The sequence below is a fragment of the Rattus norvegicus genome, chromosome 9, assembly GCF_036323735.1.
Source record: "Rattus norvegicus strain BN/NHsdMcwi chromosome 9, GRCr8, whole genome shotgun sequence".
In the NCBI taxonomy this organism is placed as follows: domain Eukaryota; kingdom Metazoa; phylum Chordata; class Mammalia; order Rodentia; family Muridae; genus Rattus; species Rattus norvegicus.
The window spans coordinates 111698063-111724878 of record NC_086027.1 but is presented as its reverse complement, the minus strand read 5'-3'; the positions used below and the strand labels follow the sequence as shown (position 1 = coordinate 111724878).

Sequence of the window (26816 nt, the reverse complement as noted above, 5' to 3'; positions counted from 1 at the left end):
AGAGGTTAAGGGGATGTTGGCCCAGAAACCGGGAAAGGAAATAACAAGTGAAATGTAAATAAAAAATACCCAATTTAATAAAGATGGAGGAAAAATAAATAAATAAAATGTAAATTTAAAAAAAAAAGAGGGGACACCTGCTCTTTGCCACTCGTTTGCTCTCTAGAGAGAAGTCTGGGTGACCTTGATCTGAGGGGCTTCTGTACCCTCCCTGCCTGTGTCCCCTTGACGAGATGGTGACACTTTTGCAGTGAATAGTTCCTTCGGTCTTTCCTAAGCACTATGTTTGCAACCGATTCAGCACCCTGCCTGGCAAACCCTGCCTTTTGCTATTACAGTTGAGTGCAAGAATAAGAGGAAAAGGAACCCAGGGAAGGGGGATGCACAGGGAAAGACTTCAGAGAAACCAAGAGGCTCGGTGCATCGTGTTCAGACCAGAAGAGGGAAGTTGCACTTAGATGACAGGAAGTTGTCATAGAAAAGAGCACATAGAGTAGCACATGAGGAAGGAAGGCGAGTAGCCGAGCCGTGCGGACAGGTCTGAGTGAAACAGAAATCCTGGCAAGTAACTGTGCCTGGAGAGAACTGGGTGCTCGAGAAAGGTAAGAACACAAACTTAGTGACAGCCTTCAGAAAAAAAACCAAGTGTTTAGGAATGCATCCTCAAGAGATGCTGCACTAAATCCACACGCTGTGCTGTGTGTTCACGCCTATGAGCAGGCACGTCAAATCACGTGCCCCACTGAAATTACAGCAATCACCCCTTGCCTTGGGGGTGGGGGGGAAGGACCGACCTCGACAAGTAAAAGCCTTCCTGTGAAATAACAGTAATTGCAAAAAGAGCAGCCATTTCCCTGTCATGTCTGGTTCCTTTACATTTCATCCTGGAAGATACCATCGTCCTAATCCTACTGGATTAAAAACCTCATCCACCTCGGGATTAAGTAACTTGCCTAAACTCACCTCACTCTCCTGTCTGACAGGCAGAGGAACGCCAAGGCTCTCACTACCCCTCTGTGTTAGACTCAAGTTTCCTACTGAGTGCCCTGTCTTTCTGAAGTGGAATTTACAGGTATGGTTTAATGATTCTTTCGTGTATCTTTTTTTTTAATTTTTTACAATATTTTACTTCACAGGTATGACTGCTTTGCCCACATGTCCGCGTGCATACCTTGCACCTGGCTGAGGTCAGGAGAGGGTGTGGTTATCTCCTAGGACTGGAATTATGGGTGACTGTGAACCACCCTGTGGGTTTTGGGAACTGAACTTGGGTCCTCTAAGAGTGGTACATGCTCTAACTTATAACTATCTCTCCAGCTTCCCATGAAAGACTTCACCAGAAATTATCAGTTCCCCAAAACGCATGGTCAGCATTGTTTCCTGCCCTATACATCCTAGCCTGTGACGGCACCAACAGGTAAACTGAGGACACAACATATATCAGGGTGAAGTCAGAGAGACGAGAGCTCTCCCAGACTTGCACCACAGCGTGGGTGCTGGATGAGCTAGCCAGAGCTAGCCGGAGCTAGCTGGAGCTGGCTGGAGCTAGCCGGAGCTAGAAGGAAGTGAGGCTTTTACCTGGGTCATTATGGGAGTGAGGCACCACAAACACTTGCAGGGGCTCACGGTCCCACTCATCAGCTTCGTACTTAATGTCAAACCCTTGCTTCCAAACTCCACCATCTGGATTATCAAAAGGAATCAGATCGTAAACATCCAACATCTAAAAACACGAAAAAAAAAAAGTTAAGCTTTAACCACTGTTAATGTATACTAAATGCTGGACAATACTTCCTCGAAGATATTCTTTGTTGGTTTTCTTTTTTTTTTTTTTGTCATTATATAATGAAATTTTAAAAAGAAAGCTGCAAAAAATCAATTCAAACTTTTCAGGCTGAAGGCATCTGGTCATCATTCAAAGACTTGGAAGACTATTTGTGCCACATAACTACCGGATAAATGAGTCCTCCCCGTCTGCTTTGGGTAAATTTGATTTTGTTCATTTATCAGAATTCCTTCGTCTCTTTGCTTTAAGAGCCAGTGTGATTTAATATGAAAACAGAGACAGTTAGGCATCCAAAATGGCGGTGCTCAGAAGACAACAGACAGAGATGAGGGTAGTGAATCATATCACTAACGAATTAAGAGGACGAGGAGACCAAACAAATCATGGCAAAAGACAACACTGGAGCCAGAGCCCAGACACTTGCAGAATAAAGCAGACACAGAGGCAAACCTGAAAACAAACCAAAGGCCAGAGACGACCAGCAGCTGGCTGTCGGTTACCTGCACATCCCGGTGCTGGTTTCCGCTCTGCGAGGCAAACAAGCAGTCTTTGGGGTCAGCCTGTAGGGCCAACTGTGCAGAGTGGAGGTGCGCAGAGCCTTGGCTGGCGTTGCCTGCTGGACCTCGTGGGCCATCTTCCACAGACTCACTCAGGTTGATGACCGAGTCTCTGATATTCGAGATGATCTCGTTGTTCTCCGCTAGCAAACGCTCCAAATGGTCGATCTTTTCTTGCAATATTGAAAGCTGGCCCTGGAAGGAAAAGAAGAGGCGTCTATGAGAACCATGTCTGCAGCTCTGCCAAGGCACACAGAGGACGGGCGCTCACGCTTGTCTGCCCGCTTCCGTGTGCACAAACACACGACGTAGGTATGGGCAGCTAGGACTGAAGTACCACCTTGTAGCCTAAGACCTCCCTGTAACCACCGACTTTATCTAATCTTAGTTTTAAGGTGTAAGAGAATGACCAAAGGTATTTACGAGTTGTTCCCTAGTCCCCACAGATCCAGGCCTCTGGAATCACTAGTGCAGACACATGGTATATTCAAGAGCGAAATTTTAAATTTAAGCAAAATAGACTGGGATTAATTTGCAGGGTCAAAAGCCATAGAAACCGAACTAGGATATCCCACCTGAGTGTGTTCACACACCCGGGACAATCGAAAGGGAAGTCAGCCTATCAGCTCCTAACTGCCACACACATAACCACAGCCTAAGGAACCGCTATGCGTGCTTTTACTATGCAGTGTGACATCCGGGTGCTTTCGTTTTCAATTGATCCCCACGTTACCGGTTCCTGCCGCTAACGGCAGGAAGAACCATCTCTCATTTGCTCAGCTGGATGCTCAGTTCCAAGTATAGGAAAGATATTCATGCATTTGTCATGTTTCCGAATAAGAGCTCTGACCTGACGCCTAGGGTTGGGCAGATTGCCACACAGTGGGAAGACAAAAATACCTAAGATATATATTGTCGTGTGTGTGTGTGTGTGTGTGTGTGTGTACATATATATGTCTCTGAATATACAAGATAACATAAGCAACACACACATACACACGTATACATATACACACACATACTTAAAATAATAAATCTTTTAAAAGTATAACAAGGAACCAGAGCAATGGCTTTGTGGGTAAAAGCACTGTCTGCTCTTCCGGAAAACCTGGGTTTGATTCCCAGCACCCACATGGTGTCTCACAACCATCTGTACTCCAGTCCCAGGGGTCTGGTTTAACAGTGAGTGGAGATTTTAATTATACTCGTAAAGTTGGGTGGGCTTCACAAGGGAAGCAGACAAAGTGCAAAGAGGACACAGTACAGCCAGGAAGCCCTGGGTCTCAACGCAAGACTGACTCCCGATCACACGAAGAAGCTCGAGAAATCATGTGGGCTCCCGATCACCAGAGCCCTTTAGGGATAAGCAGCCAGGAGCCTGCAGCCTGCAGCCTGCAGCCCAGAACTATAGGTATGGCCCAACATTTTTATTTAAACTCATTCAAACGTGAGGAGATTTCCTGGGTGGCTGTTTTCATAACTAGAGTGTACAATTCTCGAGTGTAAACGTGTAGACTGCGATGCCATGGCCCTGCCAGTACAATGCAAAAAGGCTGCCCCTGCCGCCATACCAGTGAAGGCCGCATCCATGCTGGCTACGACAGCCGGCAGTTCTCTGCTATGCAAAGACCGAAACTCTCTTCTGTTGTAGCTCCCTGTCCAACCCAAAAGAATAAAACTGCTTACGAGTCAAACCCAAGGCCTGTCTAGACTTCCATGATGGCATGGAGCAATGGGGAGATTTCCTCACACGTTACCACAGCAGAACAGCCTGCAGCTTCTCGAAATTGTTCTGACTCATCCTGCTGAGGAGCTCCAGAAGCAAAACCAAAACTCCCTCCAAGGGGGTCATCTTACCACGGAGGCCACAGTCAAGCAAGTCTCCGTTCTGTGCAGAACTAGACCTTCAGATCTGCCCCACACATCTCCCTAAAACGAAGCTTTAGTGTGCCCTCAGAGCTTCTAAAGACACTATGCGAGGGTGCCAGGCTGTAATACATCTTTCTCGAGCTATCTGTGCTTGGAGGGGGTTCCCTCTGGGCCCACATCCATCACCAAGCTGCCTACTGTAGGCAACACTCAGTGAGGAGGAAAAGGACCACTCTAGGAAAAGTGTCTGCTACGCCGCCTTGCTCCCACAACCTCCGTGTCAGAGAAATACTCAGTATAAACATTATACTATCGTGAAGAGGGAGCCAACAGACATTAACGACAACTTTCACTCTCACAGTGGCTCTAAAGATACAATTAATGACCAGTGCCCAGGATTCTATATTAACTTAAGTACAGGTAGAAGAGTGTGGCCTGGGGCTCTGTCAGCATTAATGCTCTAATGAAAACCATTTTTAAATTATATTACGCACTGGAATAAGGTCTCCCTCCAAACAGCCCAACTCCTTACCGCAGACCTCATAGGCAAACTCCAGCCACGTGGCTGGGAGGAGTGAAGGGATGTGCACCATGGTGTGCACTAAAGGAACAGAAATGGTAGCTAATGTTTCAATTACGCTGACAGGTCAAAGAATGCCGAGAGTAATATTGAAAAAGACAATTTTCTATAGGGCAAGAAAAACCACTGGTGAGAAAATCACGTTACCCTTTGATTTGCTAATCAGTTCTATAGGGAGGCATCTTCGGCTGCCGAGGAGGGGGAAGAAGGCTGTATTTGATTTTCTCTGCTAGTGGTGAAAGAGAAAAGCTGAGGGAAAGGCTCTCACATATCAGAGACATTGGGCAGAGCTAATTTAGTCTACAACAAGGTAGACCAGGATCAGTGCCCACTCCACTCCAGGAAGGAGATCAATCACTGCCCACACCGACTTGGAACACATTACATAATGATCTGCCCCGGGGAGGACACGGGCTGCAGGCGACTAGAGTTACTGTGGCCACTCAAGCACGGCTGATTGTGCATCCTCTTCCTTCAGGCCTCGCCTGCAAGATGGCTGTCTTTCCTCTGCCGCTCAGAGGCCTCACATGCAGAGGCCAGGACCCTTCAAACATCCAAGCCCATCTCTGTCACTGGCTCCGACGTCTCGCTCCTGCCGAAGTCCTCCTGATGCTGCAGTGTCAAGCACGCCTTCCCTGTGGTACGGCTGTTCTTCCACACCGACCTCCGTGAAGCAGCCAGTCCCGAATGCCTATGGCGTCATGCCGCCTGACTTGTTTTACGTTAATTTATTACTATGTGTGTGGGGTTTTTGACTGTGTACGCCTCTGCCCCACATGTGTGTAACACCTGGGAGGACTATCAGGTGAGGGCATCCGGTTCCCTGGACCTGGAACGGCTGAGTGGCCACGTGGAGGAACCGAGGAGGAGCGGTCTCTCCAGTCCCACTATCTGCATTGTTAACAGTCAGCCACACCCCTATGCCTCCCTTAACTACGAGAAGGCGGACCAGGATGTCATGTAACTGGACTACCAAGGCATCCTGAAAAGGGGCAAAGTACAGCCATCTTCTTAGCTTGATTAGCTTCTGCTGATCAGTGCTGGGCCCCTCCCTTCTTCTGTCAAAGGGGAAAATCCAAGCATGTCGCCCTGAGTAGCATCCCAGGGTTACTTCTGTGTCTAGGAGGCATTTTTAAGGAACTTTGGGCCAGTGGGCTGGGTGGGGAAGATCCGCTGTCACGTGGAGCTTGTCACCAAGGGTCTGACGAGATAAAAATGTACAGGGCGAACTCTCACTTTGTCGTCTGGGTAACAGCAGGTCCTTCAAGCGTTTTATCTCCAGGACTCTACGCAAAGATTCCAAGCTCGGCCTGAGTGTAACACCAGGAGCTTCCTAGGGGCTGGGTCTGAGTGCTCGGAGGGAGCCAGACAGTGTGTCCGTGGCTCTGTCATCTGCTGACAGCCCACTTCTTGGACACATGGGGATCTCCAAAGCTGTACTCTGTGCTCCTCTTGTCTTTACAGCCCCAGCTCACGCACAGGCCCATTGCGGTCCGTTTTTGTCCATCTCACTAAAAGCTGCCCACATGAATCCCTCCCATGCACATACGTCCGGCCTGCAGCAAAGCATGCTGGGACCTCATCATCTCCAGGAACACACCACAGGGCATCCCCACCCTGGAACCTGCAGGGACTGGTTTGATTTGCGGTACCATGTGCCCTTGGCTTTCTTCCTGTGGCCTACTTTCGCTGGCTCCTTGTCTCTGTGACCTCTGAATGTCGGCCTCCAGGTTAACCCGTTACGTCTCTATACTGCATGATCTCATCCACTCAGAGACTTAAATGCCACGCTGTTCTCCTGTCTCTGGTATTTACATACTCTGTGAAAACCTCCGAAAAGCGGGTCCAGATATTCAAGCACCTGCCGATTGCTCTATTTGACCCTACCTGCTGAGGGAGGACGCCCTCCCCCCAGATCTGCGGCGTCCTCACCTCCAGAAAGCAGCTCTGGTCTCCCCAGTCAGCTCCTTCAAAAAGTTTGTGTCCTGATTCTTCTTCTGTCCTCGTGATGCCTCTACACGCAGTTCCTTCCCATCTCCAACATACTTGTTGAATCAATAAACCTCTCTCCCCGCACCCTCCGAACAGCCTGACTACAAGGCACCAGTAATTTTCCGAATCAACTGCCTCCCCGCATGCATGTTTAGTCATCGGCGCCTCACTCCGATAGCGAGCCTGCTGTAATAACCACGGCTAGCTTCTTAGTGCATTTGGAGCATTCTTCATCACAGTCGAAGCACAGAGCGACCCCTCTGTTAACGCAGGGATGCACGCAGCGCTCTTCCCCAGCTCGGCTCTGCCCTAATTGCAGCCCAGCTCCAAGCCATCTCCTTCTTGCCGATCCTCCGTACCATTTTCCCCCTTGTACAGTGCTTCAAGTCTCTCCCTAAAAGACGCCTTCAATGCCTCCTCAGCTATTCCCTCTGAAACAGCCTTCTGTACAGCATTCTTTCTCAATGCCACTTCCATTTTCTCCACAGCATTACCACAACGACCCAGTGCACTACTCGTGCGTGCCATCCCTCTTTCCCCACTAAGTGGGCAGCTGTTTTGCTCCCCGTGCCTGACGTCTGGCGCAATGCCTGACTCTCAGGAGCATCTCAATTACACATTACGAGAGAAAGCCAAGGGATGCTCGAACGGCTGCTGCCCGCCACGTCCTAGGGCATGAAAATATTTGGCATATGATCCACAATCCACCCACCCTCCCATTCCCCAAACTACAGAACACTCATGACCTTTTACGGAAAAAAATTGATCTTCGTTGTATCAAAACATAAATTATAAAGTGAGAGAGTAGAAATGGACTGAGAAGATAGTTCAACAGTTAAGAATTCATGCTGCTCTTGCAGAGGTCCAGGGGTTCAATTCCCAGCACTGGCATCAGACAACTCAAAACTGTCTATAATTCCAGCTCCAGGGGGAATTCAATATCTCTGGCCTCTATGGTAGCTGCGTTCATGTGCACACACAGACAGACACAGACCAACAGACAGACACACAGAGACACACAGACACAGACAGAAAGACACACACACATACACAGGCACACAGACAGGCACACACAGAGACAGACACACACAAACAAACATACAGACATATAGAGAGATACACAAACACACATACACAACACAGAGACACACATAGCACACACACACACACAGACAACACACAGACAGACACAGACACAGACACACAGACAGAAAAACACACACGACACAGATAGACATACACAGCAAACAGACATAGACACAGACACACAGAGACACACACACACACACACACACACACACACAATAAACTATCTGTAAAGGAATGGAAAGCCCCATTACTACTAGAGTGGTCCAGTGGAAAGTGAGTGTGACCTAGGGTTGGCCACAGGTTGACAATCATGACCTCTGAGCAGGACATGTGGCTCCCTTCTAAGGGCAAAGAATCTGCGTCTGTCCAGGTCAGCCACAAGCCTTCGAGAAGCTGGTTTTCACATGCTATGGAGAATGCAAAAGAAGGTTAAGGGGAAACTCGAAACAATCCTTTGTCCCATCCGCACAATACATTTTGCATCTAAGTTTCTAATTAGAACAATTTTAGAGAAAAAATGATTGCCCAGTGTGCATAGCCACAGAGGGAGAGAAAGCTTTGCCTTAATGTGTGTGCTTGAGCTGAGCCTCCCGATCAATCCCACCCTTTTGTTTCATACCTTTCTTTCCACTCTAATGATGTGGGGTGAGAATCACTCCACCCCATCAAGACCTTCTGATGGGGCTGAAGAGGCGGCCCAGCACTAAAGAGCGCCCAGGGGACCAGAGTTCCATTCCTGACAGCCACATCCTGAAACTCTGGATCAGATGCCCAGTTCGTGCCTCCTCCATGAGTCTGGGATTGAATGTGTCCATAATATAACATCAAATAATGGTTAATCATTTTCTAAACATGGCCTTATCAGGTAAAGTCCCTTTAGCAAAAACAGTGAGGCAAGCTGGCCATGGTCCAGATCACGTGTTGCAATGTTAGCACCTGCTATCTGTGTGACCTTGAGAAGGGAACATCGTGAGGGAGCTAACTCCCATTGCTTGAAACAATTATGTGAGGACTTGAAACTCAGGAGCCACCAACCGCTTGAGGAGGCGTTGAGGATAACCACTGTGTGGTTTTAAAACATCACTTGAAGGATACACTAGACGCCTGCAAAAGCAGTATGCGTCCTGACTAGAGAAGGCTAGAGTGAAGTGACATGTAAACTCCGACATCAGCAGGCAGTGGCAGCTAAGCGCAGACCCATTACATAACTTCCCTCTGCCTTACTTTCCCCATCTATAAAATAGGGGCAGTGAATAACACCTGAACTGAGAGAGCTGAAGATCACTTAATACATACAGATAAATTCAAATCGTGCTTATTCAAAGATGCCTATGCCCCAATTCCAGAAGCTAAAATATGGTACATAGATGGCAAGCTTTGCTGAGGAAACTCGGGATTCTGAGATGGTGAGGTTACCCTAGAATGTCCAGAGAGGGCTCTTAAAGGCACAAGGATCTCAAAGATTAAAGAGAGCAGACCAAGGGCAAAGCCGGACAAGGGAGCCTGAGGACAGAAGAGGGTGAAGTGATGCACCCATCCTGATCCCAGGATGCTGCGTGGCTCTGAGCCCTCTGAAGTCCCTCCCAGCTCTGACTGCTTCGCACCTCTGAGCTCCAAAACAAGCAGATCCCATTCTTTCTTTGTGCCCATTACAGTTACAACAGCACACTACTACACCAGGGAAAGGGCTGGCCCTACCTGAGTAAAGCTGAGAGAGCACTCTAACTGGTGGCCTGTTAGAGACCATCCAGGAGAACTGGAGAGACTCAAGCTCCTTGCAACAAAGGAGAATGAACAGCCCCCACACTGCAGCAGCCCGTCCACAGGGCACTTCTGCATACAGGAAATGAGTAACCAGTGAACGCTCAGGAGCCTGGAGAGATGGATCAGCAATGAAGAGAGAGCTTACTGCTCTTATAGAGGACCCAGAGTCAGTTCCCAGCACCCAGTGACTCTGAACTGCCTATAATTCCAGTTCCCAGGGATCAATTGTCCTCTTGTAGCCTCTGCATACATCAGATGCACAAAATCTCACTGGGGCACACATAACATACACATAAAATAATTTAAAATATCTTTAATGTGCTTCTAAGAAAAGAAACATCAGCGTATCATATCCCTCTTAAACACTGTTTCAAAGTTGGAGAATTTAAAATGTATCCGATCTGTTTCTGAAGCTCCCAAGGGACAGATACAATTCAGGAGGGGCCCCAGCTTGTCCAGCTCGGTCCAGGTCAGTACAAGTAGAGGGGCAGGAAAGAAAGTGGCAGGAAGGAAGTCAAACTATGAGAACAATAAAGGCAGAAGGATGCTCCCTTGGTGTTTTACTGGGGCAATTGGAAGCAACGGCGTCACTCAAGAGAAACGGGATGTGAAGGAGAAGAGAATGGACGGGAAACTGATGTTCCTGGGATCTAACAGATATGATGGCTATCAGTGTGGATGCTAGATTGGAATTAAGAGGAGAAATCGAGGCTGAACATATACGTACCCAGTACGGACAGGAATTTCGAGCATTGGAAATAAGTGTGGTTTGCCTGGAGAGCACGCACAGGTCCACCTTATTATATGGGAAATGGCTTACCAGGCAGTTCTCACACATCCTCAGTTAAGGGCCTCTGCATTCAAGCTAAATATGGGAACTGCAACTTGGTTCAAGAGGGTGTCTTCCCAACCCACCGGTGTCATGGTTACTGAGCAGTACCCGGTCAGTAGTCAGCACTGTTCCACTTATCCGGGAAAATAGTGCTAGTCAGTCAGACGGCAGGCAACTTCACAGGAAGACGTCTGGGTTTTATAACGAGACAAGTAGCGCTTCAAATGTCCACTTCACCCCCAGAGGCCAGGAAGAGAAAGAGTCACCTGGCCTGCGGTCACAGTCAGCAAGTCACAGGCCACTGCTACAAGGGACTGCCTAATGCTTCTTTCCTGGATCTGGTGGGTAGCACCCCTGGATCTCTACTCTGAGGCGACTGTCTTTGTGTGGCTGTTCACACCTGAGAAGTAAGTGGCATCACCGTGTGACCATGAAGAGTACTGAATTGTACGGTGTCCTCCCAAAACTCAGGAGCAACACATGCACTGTCCCCATTCATAAGTCCCCCTTCCTAGGTAAGGCAGTAACTGAGGCCCCTCATATACACAGAGAGAGAGTGCCAAGAAGCTGAGGAGGAGAGCTGAGGTTCCCACTATGCTCTAGCTGGGTGCTCAGGGGCCTGGGGACTGCCCATGGGCGCCCCCTGGCAGCTGCTGGTGTCACCGGGCAGGATCCTGTCCCTAACCAGGGAGAACAGCATGTCCCTTCCCACTGCTTCACTCTGAAACGGGGGCTGGGCCTCCAATGCTGGCACCTTCTGCAGCCACATGTCAGAACACCGCTCCTACCTCCACACTATCTGAAAGGGCCCAGATGTATGTTCAGATGAAAACCATATGGCCTCACGTGCACACACCCAGGAGAGCTGCGTGGAGAGGCCCCCTCCTCACTGAGGTGACAGTTTAGGCATCTGGTTATCATAGGAAGCGACATTTTGCAGAACAGACTATGTTCCAAAAACAATTACTGGAGGAGGAGTGTGTAAACAGGACAGATATCTGTATTATAAAACATTTTAATAAAGTGCAGTTTTACTACTTACAAGTCCACTTAACAACTATACTTAGTCAGCATTGTGCAGATTATCAATCACCTAGTAGGTCTTTAATTCAGCACTTTGAAAGTTCAATAGATAAATCTCCCCATCCTCCCTGCCCACCCCCAAAAATGATTAAGAATCACACGACTGGTGTTTCTCCCATGACTTACTTTTAACGTACTTGCATTCTTTTAAATATTTTATTCTTATTGTAGTTACTTACTGGGGGTGGGGGACATGCACCTACCACAGTACTCGTGTAGAAATCAGAGGACAACCTTCAGTAGTTGGTTCTCAGCCTCCATCGTTCAGGACCCTGGGATCAAACTCAGTCTTTCAGGCTTGGGAGCAAGCATCTTTCCCCGCTAAGTCAGCCCTGATATATTCCTATGCTTACTCTTAGCCTTCTGAGGCCATCTATTAAGATGATCCACTCCCACCCAAGAACTTACAAGCAAGCTCACAAAGGACACTTGAGGTAGCAACAGATCACAAAGAAGCCCGCTTTGTTGGTAGCTATCGCCCATCAAGGATGGCTGGTCTATTCTAGTTCTTGACTCCTGTCTGTGCCATCTGCTTATCTCTCTAGACACAAGGTAACTGTGAACATATATTTATACCCAACTCACTTTGCAAAGATGAAGGCCTATACTGTATCTTAGAATCTGCTGGCAAACGGTCTGTCAACATAGCGACTTTGAAAAAACAAAGTTTCGATGTAAAAAGAGAGCAAATGTCTGCAATGGGAAAAGCCAGTCAGACTGAACAGTCTTCGCCTTAATAAAACAAATGGGACTGACATGCCCGACATCATTCCTCACTCAGGAATGGGTGGGGAGAGTCTTTAAAAATGGCATTGGATTAAGTAGATTATCAGTCTCCCCAGCGATCTTATTTACAGGACTCGTTCTCCAGATAGGCTCCTTCTAGTTGTTACTAAAAGAAACCATGTGGGGCTGGGGATTTAGCTCAGTGGTAGAGAGCTTACCTAGGAAGCGCAAGGCCCTGGGTTCGGTCCCCAGCTCCGAAAAAAAAAAGAACCAAAAAAAAAAAAAAGAACACATCAGCTGTAAACGGCACATGAAGGATGAACTTCTTGGCTCTCACATCTTATGTTTTCAATATTGCTGGTTAGATCTTCTTACCCTGAGAGTTCCAAGAAATATTTTGCATCCCAAGTCCTGTAGCTCTTTGGCCCTGCGAAGTTTTCAGAGATGGTCTTGGGCCAAAGACAATTTTCAGTTCTTCCCACATGTGGGCCAGCCAGAGAAGAGGGACTCTTGGTCAGGAACAGGCCACTCGGAGGGTGTTTTCAGCAAGATGATTGAACCTCTAATCCAGCCTTGAGCTGGGAGCCATCTAGCTGGAGTAACTGCCTTTTGACTCTTCATCTCCCTCAACCATACACACAAAATAATCCAGGTTCTGTCTTACAAACTAGAAAAGGTCCCTTCAGGTGCGGTAAAAACGAGAAGGGTCCTTTGGGTCCATGTCCTATGGAAATGCCTGTCTGAGATGCTTCCTCTGAGTAGTGTGTTTTCGTTGGTACGTCCTCCATGCGCTGGTTTCCGACACACTGAGCGCAGCTGCTTTTGTTAACATCTGCTGCGGGACACTCGTCATGTAAAAAGTTCAGATTTTGGCTAGAAGAAATGTACTTGGCCCAGGGCTCTCCTCTCCAGGCACAGCCTCAGAGTGAGCTCATCCCTCCTCCGCTCTGATGAGCTCCCAGCTGACTGCACCTCCCTTCGTCTCTTAGCTCGCTTGGCTATTTCCACCAACGTCCACTCCGTCATAAATAAAACTCGACTTGGCTTCACGGGCTAGCTTGTGTTTCAGGCTACTTGTCTGCAAACAGTATAACTCCCCCCCCCCAGTATCCCAAAGGGGAAAAGTCGAGGGGAAACATGGGACTCGAACCACCCATCACTGTTCTTTACCATCCACCAGAAAGTCCTGCCAGCATTCTCCTCACAAAACGTCTGCACACTTTTTCTCCTTTTTGACTGCAGCCAATTCAATCCTGGAACAAAGATTTACTGCCTTATGTCTGTTCATTACTTCACACAGATTCTCAGCTGCCTCCCTGTTTCTGGGTCTTCCTACACACTGCTACCAGAATAATCGAGATTGAATATTCTCCTCGCTCCCTTCCAGGGCTAAAATTTTCTACGAGATGAATTCTCTAATACTGCCTCTCGCATGCAGCTTCCTGGTACACGGAGTGACTCTGAGAAAATTGCCACCGCCTGACTCCCAACCGTAGCCTGACTCCAGGCGACTCGAAATTTCATCCCAAACTGTTCTTTTTCGTTCGTGGGGTTTTTTTGTTTGTTTGTTTGTTTGTTTGCTTGCTTGCTTGCTTGTTTTTGTTTTTCTTTGGTTTTTTTGGTTTTGAGACTGGGTCTCTCTATGCAGCCCTCACTGTCATGGTTTAGACCAGGCTGCCCTTGAACTCCAGGAGATCAGCCTGCCTCTGCCTCTGCCTCTGCCTCTGCCTCTGCCTCTGCCTCTGCCTCTGCCTCTGCCTCTGCCTCTGCCTCTCTGCCTCTGCCTCTCTGCCTCTGCCTCTCTGCCTCTGCCTCTCTGCCTCTGCCTCTCTGCCTCTCTGCCTCTGCCTCTCTGCCTCTCTGCCTCTCTGCCTCTCTGCCTCTGCCTCTCTGCCTCTGCCTCTGCCTCTCTGCCTCTGCCTCTGCCTCTGCCTCTCTGCCTCTGCCTCTCTGCCTCTCTGCCTCTCTGCCTCTGCCTCTCTGCCTCTCTGCCTCTCTGCCTCTGCCTCTGCCTCTGCCTCTCTGCCTCTGCCTCTCTGCCTCTCTGCCTCTGCCTCTCTGCCTCTCTGCCTCTGCCTCTCTGCCTCTGCCTCTCTGCCTCTCTGCCTCTCTGCCTCTCTGCCTCTCTGCCTCTGCCTCTCTGCCTCTCTGCCTCTCTGCCTCTCTGCCTCTGCCTCTGCTTCTTTCTGCCTCTGCCTCTGCAGTGCTGGGATTAAAGGCGTGTGCCACCACACCTGACTCCAAACTACCTCTGAAAACACCAAAGGACTTCTCTAGATCCAGTCGGTCTCCTCACTCCTTCTCAGATGCCCAAGTTCAGGGCCGCATGGCTGGAGAAGTACTGCACTTGAGTCAAGGATTCTACTGCTGCCAGGACTAATTCCACACACTCAACTTCTCCCCTTCTTTCTGACTACATCGAACTTGGCCATCGTCAGAAGGCAGCTGAGCTCCTGAGGTCCCCTTAAGTCTAGGTCTTGAGAAATAAGAACATAGACAGCTGCATGCAAGTCCCATCTACGGTCTAGGGACGCACATGGAACCTAGGATAGGCAGAGCATGATCGAAGGCCAACACCTGTGGACATCTACATCACGTCGCAGGGTCAAAAGGTTGGATACCTAGAGTACACTTTTTTCTTCACTCCTGTGTCCCCAGGGTCTCCAACAGTCTATAGGGCACATAATCTGTACCCTGTATGTTTCCTTACACCGCTGCCGAGGTCTTGCATTCATTGAACACCTAACACGTGCCCAATATCACTCTAATCTCATTAACTCCTAATGCAAAAGTGAAGGCATTCCGCTATCTGTCTCACATACAATAATTATATTCCTCAAAATAACTTAAGAAGCACTCTCTTTTTCATTTTTATTTACTTATGGGGGGGCTTGTGGGGGAGGCGGGTATGAAGCACTTTCTAAGCAAGAAGCACATCTAGGATGTCCACTGAGATCTCTGTAAGTTCTACTGTCCTTCTGAGTTTGAAAACCTAGGCTTGTGAGGGTGCATCGGAAAGGCCACGAGCATGTCCAGGTATGTGTTGGCAATGACTGGGCACACTCCCAAGGTCTAATTTATATCTTGTACTGCTCATAGCTAAAAAAAAAAAAAAAAAAAAAAGACTAAATGAACTAACCTAGGGACCCAACCTCCCCTCAAATTCTACAGCTACTTTTTCCGCATGACTTATCTAAGATGCAGATGATTGTTTAAAAAACATGTTTTACTGTGAAACATGTTTTACAGCAAACTGTAAACGCCCCACCCCCAAGCCACTGACTCCAAGGAGGGACTGGCCTTAGGCTTCCATCCTTGAGTGTTTCAGTCACAGGTCCCTCTCTTCCAGAGAAAAGGTCTCCATAAGGCCCCACCCATGAATTCCACATTAGTGGCACAAAAGAACTCCACTCCGAGTTTTACCCCATCTATGCTGGCACGTCAACTGGTGTTGCCATTAGTTCAAGTCTTCAACGAGCCATATTGTTGAGATTTTACGTGTGTCACTTCCTGTCATATATGAAAGATACATTCTCTCAGTACATATCCTGCACTGTCCTCCGAGCCTCAGGTACAGGGCATTTGTAAGTACAGCAGCCCTCTGCTCAGCTGTTCTCTGAATGTGGGTCAGCCGTGACTTTCTGTAACGGGCTCTATCTGCCATAAAAAGAAGCTTGCTTGAGCGGTGAGAGCTACAGGTGTCTGTGGATATAAGCCTCACATACAAGCTACACTGAACAGACCCAGCAGATTGCATTTACACACACGCATACACACACACACACACACACACACACACACACACACACTCACACCCCTGTGCAAGCCGATAATAATTAAAGAAAAAGAAACTGATTTTGAAAGCAAGTTGGGGGTATGGGAGAGGTCGAAGGGAGACAACGTAATTATATCTTAATTTTTAAAACTATCTTTAAAAAGAACATAAACTCTCATTTTAATGTTTATGCAAGCATTCATATGCAAACAAAATGTATTTAAGTCAAGTAAAAAGCAAACGAATCAGTCAATCAATCAGTAAAAGAACCCGGAGGGAACGCAGCCAAGGATGCAGGGGCCCAAGTGCCCGCGCTGACGGAAAGGGGCTTCTCCTGGAAAAGGAGACAAAACAGAGCTGGAAGGAACGGGGCACAGACAGTAACTGTGGACAATAAACGGAACGAGCATTCCACCTTTTGATCCCACTGAACCCTGAAGTACGGACGCATGCAGAGCTGCAAAACTACTTTTAACAAAGCATGACTTCCATTTCCTATCAGTCATCTAAAGGGAAAATAAATTAGAAAGAGACATAGAAAACAAAGAGCTACCCAAGGAAGTCACAGTCCACACGTGAAGGATAAGGAAATAGCACGGTTCTAACAGCTGGAATCTAAGATACAAGAATCCACTTGCCCAGACGCCAAGGGGAGAGTATTTAAAATGCAGCACCGCCCTTCTTTCCCGACGAGGGGAACAGCCCTATGCTATCAACATTTGCAACGTTCGTTACGTTCAAACACTTTGACGTGTTTTGATTAGTAAACAAAAATCATACACATTTACCAGGCACAACATGGTGCTTTGAAATGCCTATACATTTTAGGACTTTCAGTAAAGTTAACATATGTATAACTTCTCAAAATTAGCACCTCTGTGATAAGAACCCTTAGAATCTACTCTCAGCAGTCTTGAAGATGTTCTTACCGGTTACCAGAGTGTACAATGAATCTCTTAGGCTTAGGGGAAAGACTGTATCCATTGTTTATTGATTTTCGACCCTTGTAGGCGATAGGCAGGGAGTGGAAGACAGGAAGTCCTGGAATTAAATGCCAATGACTGATAGGTGGAAAAACAAAACAACAACAAACTGAAGGGTCCAGGAATATGGAGAATGAAGAGAAAACAAAGAATCAACCGGAAGAGGGAAGACTACTGAAGAGAGTTGAAAACACCACTTTCCCCAGCTGATGGGTAGGGAGTCAGAGCTCTTATCTCAGGATAACAGAACAGGAAGGCAGACAGTTATATCCTTCTAAGTTATTAAGGATATCAAGCAGAATTAAGTACCAAACTAATATGTAGAAGGCGGGAAGGAGAAGAATCCCTCAGCTTCTACATAAGGAAGCATTAGCTCAAGGTAGAATGACGTGTTTGCCAGGTGTGCAAGCAAATGTTAGCGTGGGGAGCAGAGCCCTCACTGGACTGAGGGCTCCCCAGAAGTAGAACCGAAAGTGAACCAACCGGGTTGGCCGGTGAAGGAGAAAGAGCTGTCAATGCACACCTCCCTCTCTGGTTTTGAGGAGGGTTTGTTTCTTTTATTATTTCCACATGTATCTCCTATACCCTCACTAAAGGAGTGAAAAGACGGATCACGGTCAAGAGCGCAAGTTCTCCTGACCCAGGATGGAGTGGTTCACTAGAGAGAACACAGCATATGGTCTGTTTCAGGAGCTGGTTTGCTCTTCATAAAAAAAAGAAGAAAGAAAGAAGGAAGGAGAGAAAGAAAGAAAGAAAGAAAGAAAGAAAGAGAGAGAGAGATAAAGAGAGATAGATAGATAGATAGATAAATAGATAGATAGATAGATAGATATTCATAGAGTGGAAAAGAACACCATCTTACAAATACACAGAGCACACACCTAAGGGGGAGAGACAATAAAGGAAGAGAAAAAGACTTAAAACACCAGCCGTGGGGTTGGGGATTTAGCTCAGTGGTAGAGTGCTTGCCTAGCAAGCGCAAGGCCCTGGGTTCAGTCCCCAGCTCCGAAAAAAAAAAAAAAAAACCAGCCATAAAGAGTGAGAAGTGCCACACCCATTTGGCTCACAACAAGTGTGCTGTGACTTAAAGCTGATAGGACAACCTGTAGAGACACACAGGAAGAAAGTTATGCATAAGCTTCAGGAGTAATAAAACCGAAAAACGAATTGTTCTTTACAGAACAGAATAGCAGTCTAGATCTGGACCACAGAGAGAATTATCCTGTTCTGTATAAATAGTTTATGAAAGATATCCACATGTGGGCTCTGATTCAGCATTACTGACCCAAATATTCAGACTGGGCTCTGTACTCCGGCCATCTGGGAGTCACAGTGGCAAGGCCAACAAAGTCATGGGTTCCAATCCTGAAGGTACAGTAGACTCTGTTTGGTTCATGATCGAGAAGACACACACACAGAGAAACTTTCAGATTGTAGGGCCTGATGGTGCAGGCTGTAATCCTAACTGCTCTAGAGGCTGAGGCAGGAAGAAAACAAGTTCAAGGCCTGCCTAAACTACAGTGAGTTCTAGGCCAGGCTCTACGACCCTCCGAAGACCTTGCCTCAAAACAAAAAGGGGAAAGGAGAAGGACAAGGAGGCGGGGTCGTGATTGGATTGTGGTTCAGCGGGAGAATACCTACCAAACATGTGTAAGGCCCAAGGTTCAATTCCTAGCACATTAGTAATGCTAGCGGGTAAATAAATAAATAAATTTTAGATTTCAGGTGATATGTTGGAAGTTAAGTGTAACACACATCTGCGCTCTAGCACAGACGTTCCCCCAAGTACCTGGAAATCTGTGAGGCATGTAGATAAACTAAAGTCTTGAACCCTGCCTTTAAGATAAAAATTTTTGACCAATGCTTATTTAGTGACCAGTTTATAAGAACTTTGTCTTTGAGAACTCTACCTCTGCTTCGGCACACTGTCTTTCTCCAACCACGGAGAACAGTTTCAACCCAGGATCACCTCATCTTTCTCAGAAAAACATCAGTTAGTATGCGTTTTAGGTTTTGTGGTCCAGAAGGGTTTCTGCCCAGCCGTTCACTCAGAACAGCCCTAACTGTTCTGAGAGGACTCACACACGCACTGGTTATGGACGTGCCGTGAGATGAAATTAACTGATGTAAAAAGCCTTCTTAGCTGTGGCCCTACAAAGATATGAGGCCAATCTACCTCCCAACTGGCTGCCTTGGGCGTGAGGACCACATAAAACGAAGACAGGGATTCACTAAGAACCTCACTGCCTTTTGCTCACCTCTCATGGCCTATCTAAAAGGTGTAGTTTGGAAGGCAGGCTGCAGTGAACACTTCCTGGTCCCCCGCCCCGGTCTCCCCACCCCACCCCCGATTCTATCCATCTCAAGAGGGTACACGAAATGCAACAGCCAGATCATCGCATTGAGCAGAAAGAAATGCAAAAGGAGAAAACTTCAGACTTTCAAATAATGCTGGTCAATGGTCTGTATACCTCCCTACCCTCATTCTAAACTGCAAGGAGAATAAATCTGGACTTCTGCCAACTTCCGATGAGCTTGGAGAAAGCAAAACCACCTAATAGCTATGACGTGAGCAGGACGCTTTTATCAGACTGTGTCCGTGCAATTGCTAAAGGTAAGTTAACCTTCCTTTGTTTCTTTGCCCTGTGTACGAACATAGTTCACCGTTACGTTCTCTGGGACGTACTGCAATCCTAGCTATGTAACTGAATCTTAGGTACCCGGAGAAAGAGTACAGTATGAGCATCTAAATATACCACTAATCCTTCTGAGCATTAGAACCAGGGCCTTTCCGTCTCGCTTTCCTAAATGCAAAATGCCCAGAAAGTACACTGTGTATAAAAAAACAAAAAAAAAAAAAAATAGGCCTTTGTCCAGACCACAACCAATCTGGTTTTCAGTAGGACAGTTTCCCCCCCCCCGACAGAGACTATTTATATCTAGCAGATGTCTGAGGGTTTTTCCCCCCTACAGATGGGAACAAGAAGGGAGACAATTGACTGCTGGTCTATTCGGAAGAGAAGGGGTCTACCAGGTACCCTACCACAGAAGTGAGCCTCCACACCAAAGAACTGTCTGACCCGAGTGTCAACAGCGGAGGGAATGCAGGAGTGAAACGGTAGTCCAGACAGTTATAAACTCAAGCACCTCTACTTTTCCTTAGGTGATACTTCGTTAGACTTGGGAGTTTAACACTGAGAGATTGATTGCTGGGAACGTATGTCCATCTGCAGAAAAGTATAAATGACAGTACCTGAAGCACACTCTTTCTCCATGGTCCCATCCAGTCTTACTCAATGGATAGTTTATTCAAACCGAGCAATTTACTTCTGCATCAGGAGGCAAAGCCAACAGTACTCATTAAAGGACTCATGAGCTCCCTTACAGTGCAGTGAATTCTCAAAGTCTGGACTTAAACATGGTTTCAAGCATGAAACCAGGAAGGGCTTAGGAAGGGTAATTAAAACCCATTTTGATTCAAGTGTTCTGCTTCCTCCCTTGATCAATCTTCTTATCAACTACTATAAAGAGAGGTGAAGGTCTCCACTTTCGAGCATCCCTCTCTCCAGTTCTGGAGAAATACTCACAAACAAGAAGCTGCCACATCAGGAACTTGACCGCGAAAGAAAAAGATCCAAAAATATAACAGAACCTTTAGAAATCAGAAACCACAGCTCACCAGAGCAGATGAATAGCCTTTGATTTTCTTAAAGAGTTTTCTATGGAAACCGGGAAACAACCAGGGGAAACCGAGGTCTCTGACCAGAGAAAAATGGGGAATGGAAGGGACCAGCAAGAACAACCCCTCAGCTTTTAGGTGAATGTTTTAACATCACAAAACCAGCGCAAGCTCAGAGTAAAAACCACACAAAGGTGGTCGCTTCATCAATGCTCTGTCCAGAGCACAGAAGTCCCTTAAGGCTAATGAATGACTAACGGAACAATCCCCGTTCAGTAAACACAACCATGACACCTGTTATAAAACCCTTCGAATCAGATACAACCGGATCAGATACAACCAGGGCATCGGGTCTGGTTTATTCCCAGAAGATCAAGTCTGAGGAGTCCCGGAGACTGCTAATCTTGAGGGGCTGGAGAGGGCCCATCTCACAGCACTTAAACTTCGTTAATTTCTCATCACCACTGCAGTCAAAGCTCCATCCTGTCCCAAAAGTCCCAGATCTCAATCATTATAGCCTAGAACCCAGGCAACTCCCCTGTGCTCCCTAAACAAATCCCAGCAGTGAGGGCTGTTGTCCTAAAGACAGTGTACGGCTTCGGGGGATGGGGAGGTAGGAGATCACTTTCATTAGATATCATGCTTCGAACTAAACAATTTATAAAAAAAAAAAAAAAAAAACAAGGAAGCGGCAGCCAGGCGATGAAGATCTCATCACTCTGGTTTCACTCTTACCGCTGTGGATCAATTTTTATTAACATGTTCTTTGTTGGACTCAAAAATCACAGGTGCGGTTTTGCTTGTGTGAGAGTGCTTGCTTATATGTCTACATATAAGCTTATTCTGGCCCCAGGACTCACACCAATACTCCTGCCTCAGTTTCCCAAGCGCTAAAAGATGCCAGTGGTGCAAACCATTTAAGTATACATCTAGTTGCAAGGTTCTTTGGTCTTGGGTTTGGTTTGGTTTGGTTTGGTTTTTATGGCATCAAAATTCTTATCATAATGGCTTTTAAATCAACTACTCAACACATTTTCATTTTCCCACTTGATTAATGCTCTCTGAGCCCAAAGATCAAGTCTGGACTTAGCCTGCATATCTTCATGACTCTCCAACTTCTGGAGAGATAGAAGTTCAAAAGCAACATTAGTCCCCCACAGTAGCTAAAGACCGACTCTTTGTTATAAAATCCTGATTCCTTGTCTTAATTCTCTAGACAGGAGCACGAGACCAGTAGTTTTTCCTGATGTGCCCACTAGATTGCCTATTGGAATGGCCATCCTTTCCAGGGAGCTGTAATATGTCTCCTCCTTGAAACTAACATAAAGTAGTGTCAAGGCATTAGGCCTGGCCCACCTCTCTGGCAGACAGGAGGTTTTTGCTTATTTTTACTTTTTTTTTTTTTAAACTGAGATCAAATAACCCTAATATGTAGGCCACCTGCTGCCTTGGACTTGAAGGAATTCTTAAAGTAACACTCAGAGAAAGCCCTCTCCTTAGAGAGGCCCTTAGGCAGGCCACACTCCGGGCAGGGTCGGGGTGGGGGGTGGGGGTGGGGAGGAAAGCTGGGGTGGTGCCTTCCCTTGCCCCAGGACTGAGCAGGTGGCAGGAAACAGAGTTGCTAAAGAAGGTAAAAGAGCAAAGGTCCAAAGAACAGCGAAAACAGATTGCTCTCAATACCAGTGCGGCCCAAAAATACAGCCTGCAAACTACGTGGACCTTACTGAAGTTTCCACATCAAGAGAAACTAGAATGCACAATGTAACCTTTCTGGTTGAGTTGATACAGGACACCAAACTCAGCAGACACTGACAAAATTAGCTCTACTGAAACTCAAGAATTCCCACCAAAACCTGTTCAAGAAACAGAGCCCAGCAGTTTTGCTATGCCTGGGATTGTTGTGAAATTGACATACAGTTTAGACCTAGAAAAGAATTTAAGAATGTCCAGTTTTGGACGCTCTGCTTTATAAGGATTTCCATCGTAATCATGTCTGGCTGTAAAGGTAAATTAGAAGACTCTCAGGGAAAGCAAAAGTCTGAAGCAAAAGGACTACATTCATTTTTGTCTTCATAATAAAATTTTTCCAGGAGGGGGTGGTCATAAGCCAAGACGCCACCAGCAAGTCTAATTCTAGCAACAGGCAAGCTGGAGCCTAGCTCTAGCAAGATGATTCCAGACAACTTTGTGGCTCTGAGGCTACACTCTGAGAGCTGCCTGTTCAAAGTTCCAGATTTTGTCTATGTGACCTTGGGCCCAGCAATCTCTCTGTGCCTCAGTTCCGCACCAACTGAATGGTAGCTGGAGAGAGAAGTTCATGAGGTGAAGCTAACGTCAAACACATGAGACTTACTGAGAGGGCTTCTGGGGTTTATCTATTGGGAGATCCAATGGCCCACCTAGGCTAAACCTTCTCTCCACAATGAAGTCTAGAGAGAAAACAGAAGATGCCACTCCCAAACCCTCTCTCTCTCTCTCTGAGTAAACACACTGCTGCAGGCACTTCTGAAGCCCACCACCACTGCTCTTTGCCAAACTCCACACTCCAGGCAGACCTTCAACTTCTTAGTGAGCTGGGGAGTTCGTTCGAAAATAGGAGAACCAACTGCCTGAGATTTCTCAGTAACAGAATGAGTCACTTGCTGCTTTAGAAACAGAGAGAAATGTCAAGGTTGCCAGAGAACCCCATGCAGATGTTTGCATAAATTGTGTTCAAGTGATCACCCAGCCTAAGTCAGAGGACATTATTAAGACATCACTGGGCAAGAGGAGATCCATTTTTATATTTCCTGCAAAGGAGAAAACTCTGAAAATGGGGTTGGGAGGAGGACAGTACGTTTAACTCCAAAATCAGAGAGCACAGGGGACAAAGCTCAGACCTCCTGGGCCCTGGCTACCAGGATTTACCTGTTGTCAACCTGTTTACTCCAGCCTCAGCAACAAGGCTGGTTCGAGCTGCAAGTTCCAAATTTAAAGGCAGCCGAGAGCACTCATATATTTTCTCTCTCGTACTCTATAGGGGAAGCAGAAGCTGTAAACATTAGGAAACATCTGTCTGCAGCCAGATTTTAAATCCACGCTTCTAAAAAATACTTCTAGGGCTATGTAGTGATGACAGAATCCCTAAGTCCTCGTTTCATAATACTTCAAGTAAAGCTTGTGGTTTCATTTTAAATTCCCACCAAGCCACTGACCCTAGCATATCAAAAGAACTGGCAAGGATTATTTCCAGTCATTAAACTGTCATATTTGGGGTTGTTTGTTTGTTTTTAAAAAAAAGACAAACATCAGCCTTATTCAGGTAGGTTGTAGATTTCTCTGGTCAACTAGTTGTTAACTTGTCAACACTTGGATTCTTCGGATTTCTCCATCCGTCTGCTTCCACTAAAATGTATGTTTGTCAACAGCAAAGAGCTGTAAAAGCCGCCTGCAACTGCTATGTGGCCACCTTCCATACAGAACCGAGTGCACCCATTTCTTTGTTTTTTAGTAAGTTTTCCTGAAAGGCTTCGGATGGGTTTGTTCAACTCCTTTGCCAGTTTGACCACCCCGCAGAGAACTGAGCGCCGCACAGCTTCCAGTAGGAGTATAACAGGCACTTCCCCATTCTGCTCCAAACCAACCCGAGGTAACAGCTGAAGGATGACGACACTAAAATCAACCCTACTATCCATATCTCAAAGGGCTGCGACAGGAAATAAACTTTTTATCTCTTAAGACACAGTGAAAGGGGAAGGGGTCAGAAACAGAAATCTGCCTAGGTGGGCTGTATTTAATCAATTTCCCGAGACTCCGTGCGCTCAGGGATCTGGGCAGCCTCTGGCAGCTTAACCCTGAGCTAGCTTATGGGCGGCACTCGCGCGGGTTCCCCACCAGCAGGTGGCCGAGGCCACTTCCACAGGCCCGGGTGCGAATGTGGGAACATGGCCACTTCTGCCCAGCGCCGAGGCTGCCACCGCACGACGCCCAGGACTTTGCGAACTCAGCGGTCCGAGCGCGCCAGAGCCTCGGCCGGATGAAGCTCTACCGGTCGTCGGTGCGGCCTCACCCTGCCCCGGCGCTGAGCGTCGGCGGGAAGAAGTGCGAGCCCCCGGGCTGGTCATCCAGGCTGCGCCCGCCACCAGGTGCTTACCTGCGGGAAGGAGCCCTCCTGGCGCGGGCCCCGAGGGTAGTCCAAGTGACCCCTGTCCAGCATCAGGTAGAGTGAGAAGATTACGACGCAGAAGATCGCGCTGCCGAACACGGTGAACTGGCGGCTTAACTTCATTTTCCTCGATGGACTCGGGCCCAGGACGCGGTCCTCACCCGGAGGAGGAGGAGGAAGACTGAGGACTCCAGCCGGCGACCGCCGAGGGCTCCCTGCTCCGGGCTGCACACCCTTCGCGCGCTACGGCGCGGGTCCGGGCTGCGCTCCGCACCTCGTCTCCGGAGCCACCACGCGCCCTCGGCCTACGCCCTGGCCCGCTGCCCTCCCCGGAGCTGGCCGTCCCTGCAAGGCGGACTCCTGGGGAGCAAGGCAAGGGTCCCCACAAACTTGCTCTCCTGCAGGGTAGCGACACCCCGTAGGGCGGGCGGAGCAGTCAGAGGAGAGGTCTCTGCCCGACTTCCTGCCACAGCCGCCACGACTGAGTCGGCAGGAAAAGTTTTCTCGACAAGGGCAGGCGTGTCCTCCGCGCCCAGAGAACGCGCGGGTTCCGCGGCTCCGGGGCCGAGCGTGCGGCGCTGGGAGCGAGGAGCGCGCAGAAGGAACTGGACCTGGAGGCGCCGTGCCCCACAACTTAGCGCTGGGACACCCAGGCCCACCCCCGTAACGCCGCCCCCGCGTCCCCGCCGGAGCCCCTTCCTGCCGAGGCTACTGCGGGGGCCGGCTAGGGTGCACCCTGCGCGCTGGGGCGCTGAGATCCGAGACTTTCCTCAGGGCGTGCGTCCGATCCCCGGCCTCTCCCGGCCCCCGCCGCCCCTACCTTCCCCCTCGCGGGCCCGGGCTGCACGCGGAGGGCGCAGGGGGCGGGCGGCGCCGGGAGGAGGCGAGCAGAGCGAGGAGGAGAGGACCGTCTCCCGAGAGGAGCCCGCTCCAGCTGCAGCCGTGGAGCACCCCCTCCTTCCCGCCCCGAGAACGCGGAGATGGCGGCGGCAGCCGCGAGAGGAAGAGCCGGTTCCCCAGCGCTACTCGGCGCTCCAGTACCGCCCGCCACGAGCCGGAGGAGACGGCGGCGGCGGCGCGGCGGCCGATGGGTCAATAGGCGCCCGCAGCCCTGGAGCTGGGCAGCCGGCTGGCCCCGCCCCCTCCCGACGCGCCGGGATGAGGGGGCGGGCCCCCTGGCGCCCAATCACAGCGCGCCGCCCGCCAGGCCCGCCCAGCGCCTGCCTCACTGGGCCCTGACAGTAGGAAGACCTCAAGAGGCTTCAGTGACAAGGGAGGCGGCTTTGCAGGAATTGAGGCCAGCAGAGAGGTGCCTCCAGGGCTCCAGCAGCCTGCGTTCCATAGCGGCTGTGGTTCATTCCCCAGATTCCATCCTCTGGTCGCGTCTTCTATCCTGGAACGCCCAGATCAGCGTGACTTGGAAGGGTCCGTGAAGGGCTTGTAAGGAAAGGTAGATGAGAAATCTGAGGAGCATTTTTGGACTCATCTTTTCTTGCTCTTGCTTTGTACGACATCCTGGTGAAATCTGGGAGAAAGGGAGGCCGACAAAGCCTCTTGTAGGCAGATGTAGACATCTGGCGACAAAAACCTCGAAGAGGGGGATCTGAGAAATGCTTCAGTCCACTATTGAATTATGGTCTCTCAGCTCCAAAATCACCCTTTTTCCACTGCACTGTGAAAATGAAGCTGGGCCTTTTAAGGAGGTTTCTCTTCGCCCTTCTGGGACACTGTGTCAGTAGAGGGTGCTGAAGAGACGTTACAGGAAATAAAGGAACTTGCTTCCTGGTTCTAGTACATCTGATAAGCAATTTCTCTTAGCATACCTGACTTTTTCAAGTCCTGAGCTCCTTGGTGGCCAACAGTTCTGTCATGGTGTTGGGCATGGACACTTTCCTGGCACCCTATTAGCAGTGTATAGCAAGTTCGGGGCAGCATCACGGTGACATCTCTGCTCTTC

At 48.4% G+C, this 26816-nt stretch overlaps 1 protein-coding gene across 2 annotated transcripts in view; it reads right to left on the bottom strand.

The window, feature by feature from the left end:
- The window catches only part of Man2a1 (mannosidase, alpha, class 2A, member 1), a 156345-nt gene extending 130379 nt beyond the window's left edge, over positions 1-25966 (bottom strand). Inside the window, exons 1-3 of one of the 2 annotated variants that reach the window (NM_012979.2) lie at positions 24848-25966; positions 2287-2538; positions 1579-1723 (exon numbers count right to left, since the gene is read on the bottom strand). In NM_012979.2, coding sequence (NP_037111.2) covers positions 1579-1723; positions 2287-2538; positions 24848-24982 — 532 coding nt within the window. In that variant the 5' untranslated portion in view covers positions 24983-25966. Of the gene's footprint in view, positions 1-1578; positions 1724-2286; positions 2539-24847 lie in introns of those variants that run through there. The other variant, XM_039083037.2, reaches the window with a different exon arrangement.
- Positions 25967-26816: the final 850 nt, after the last annotated feature.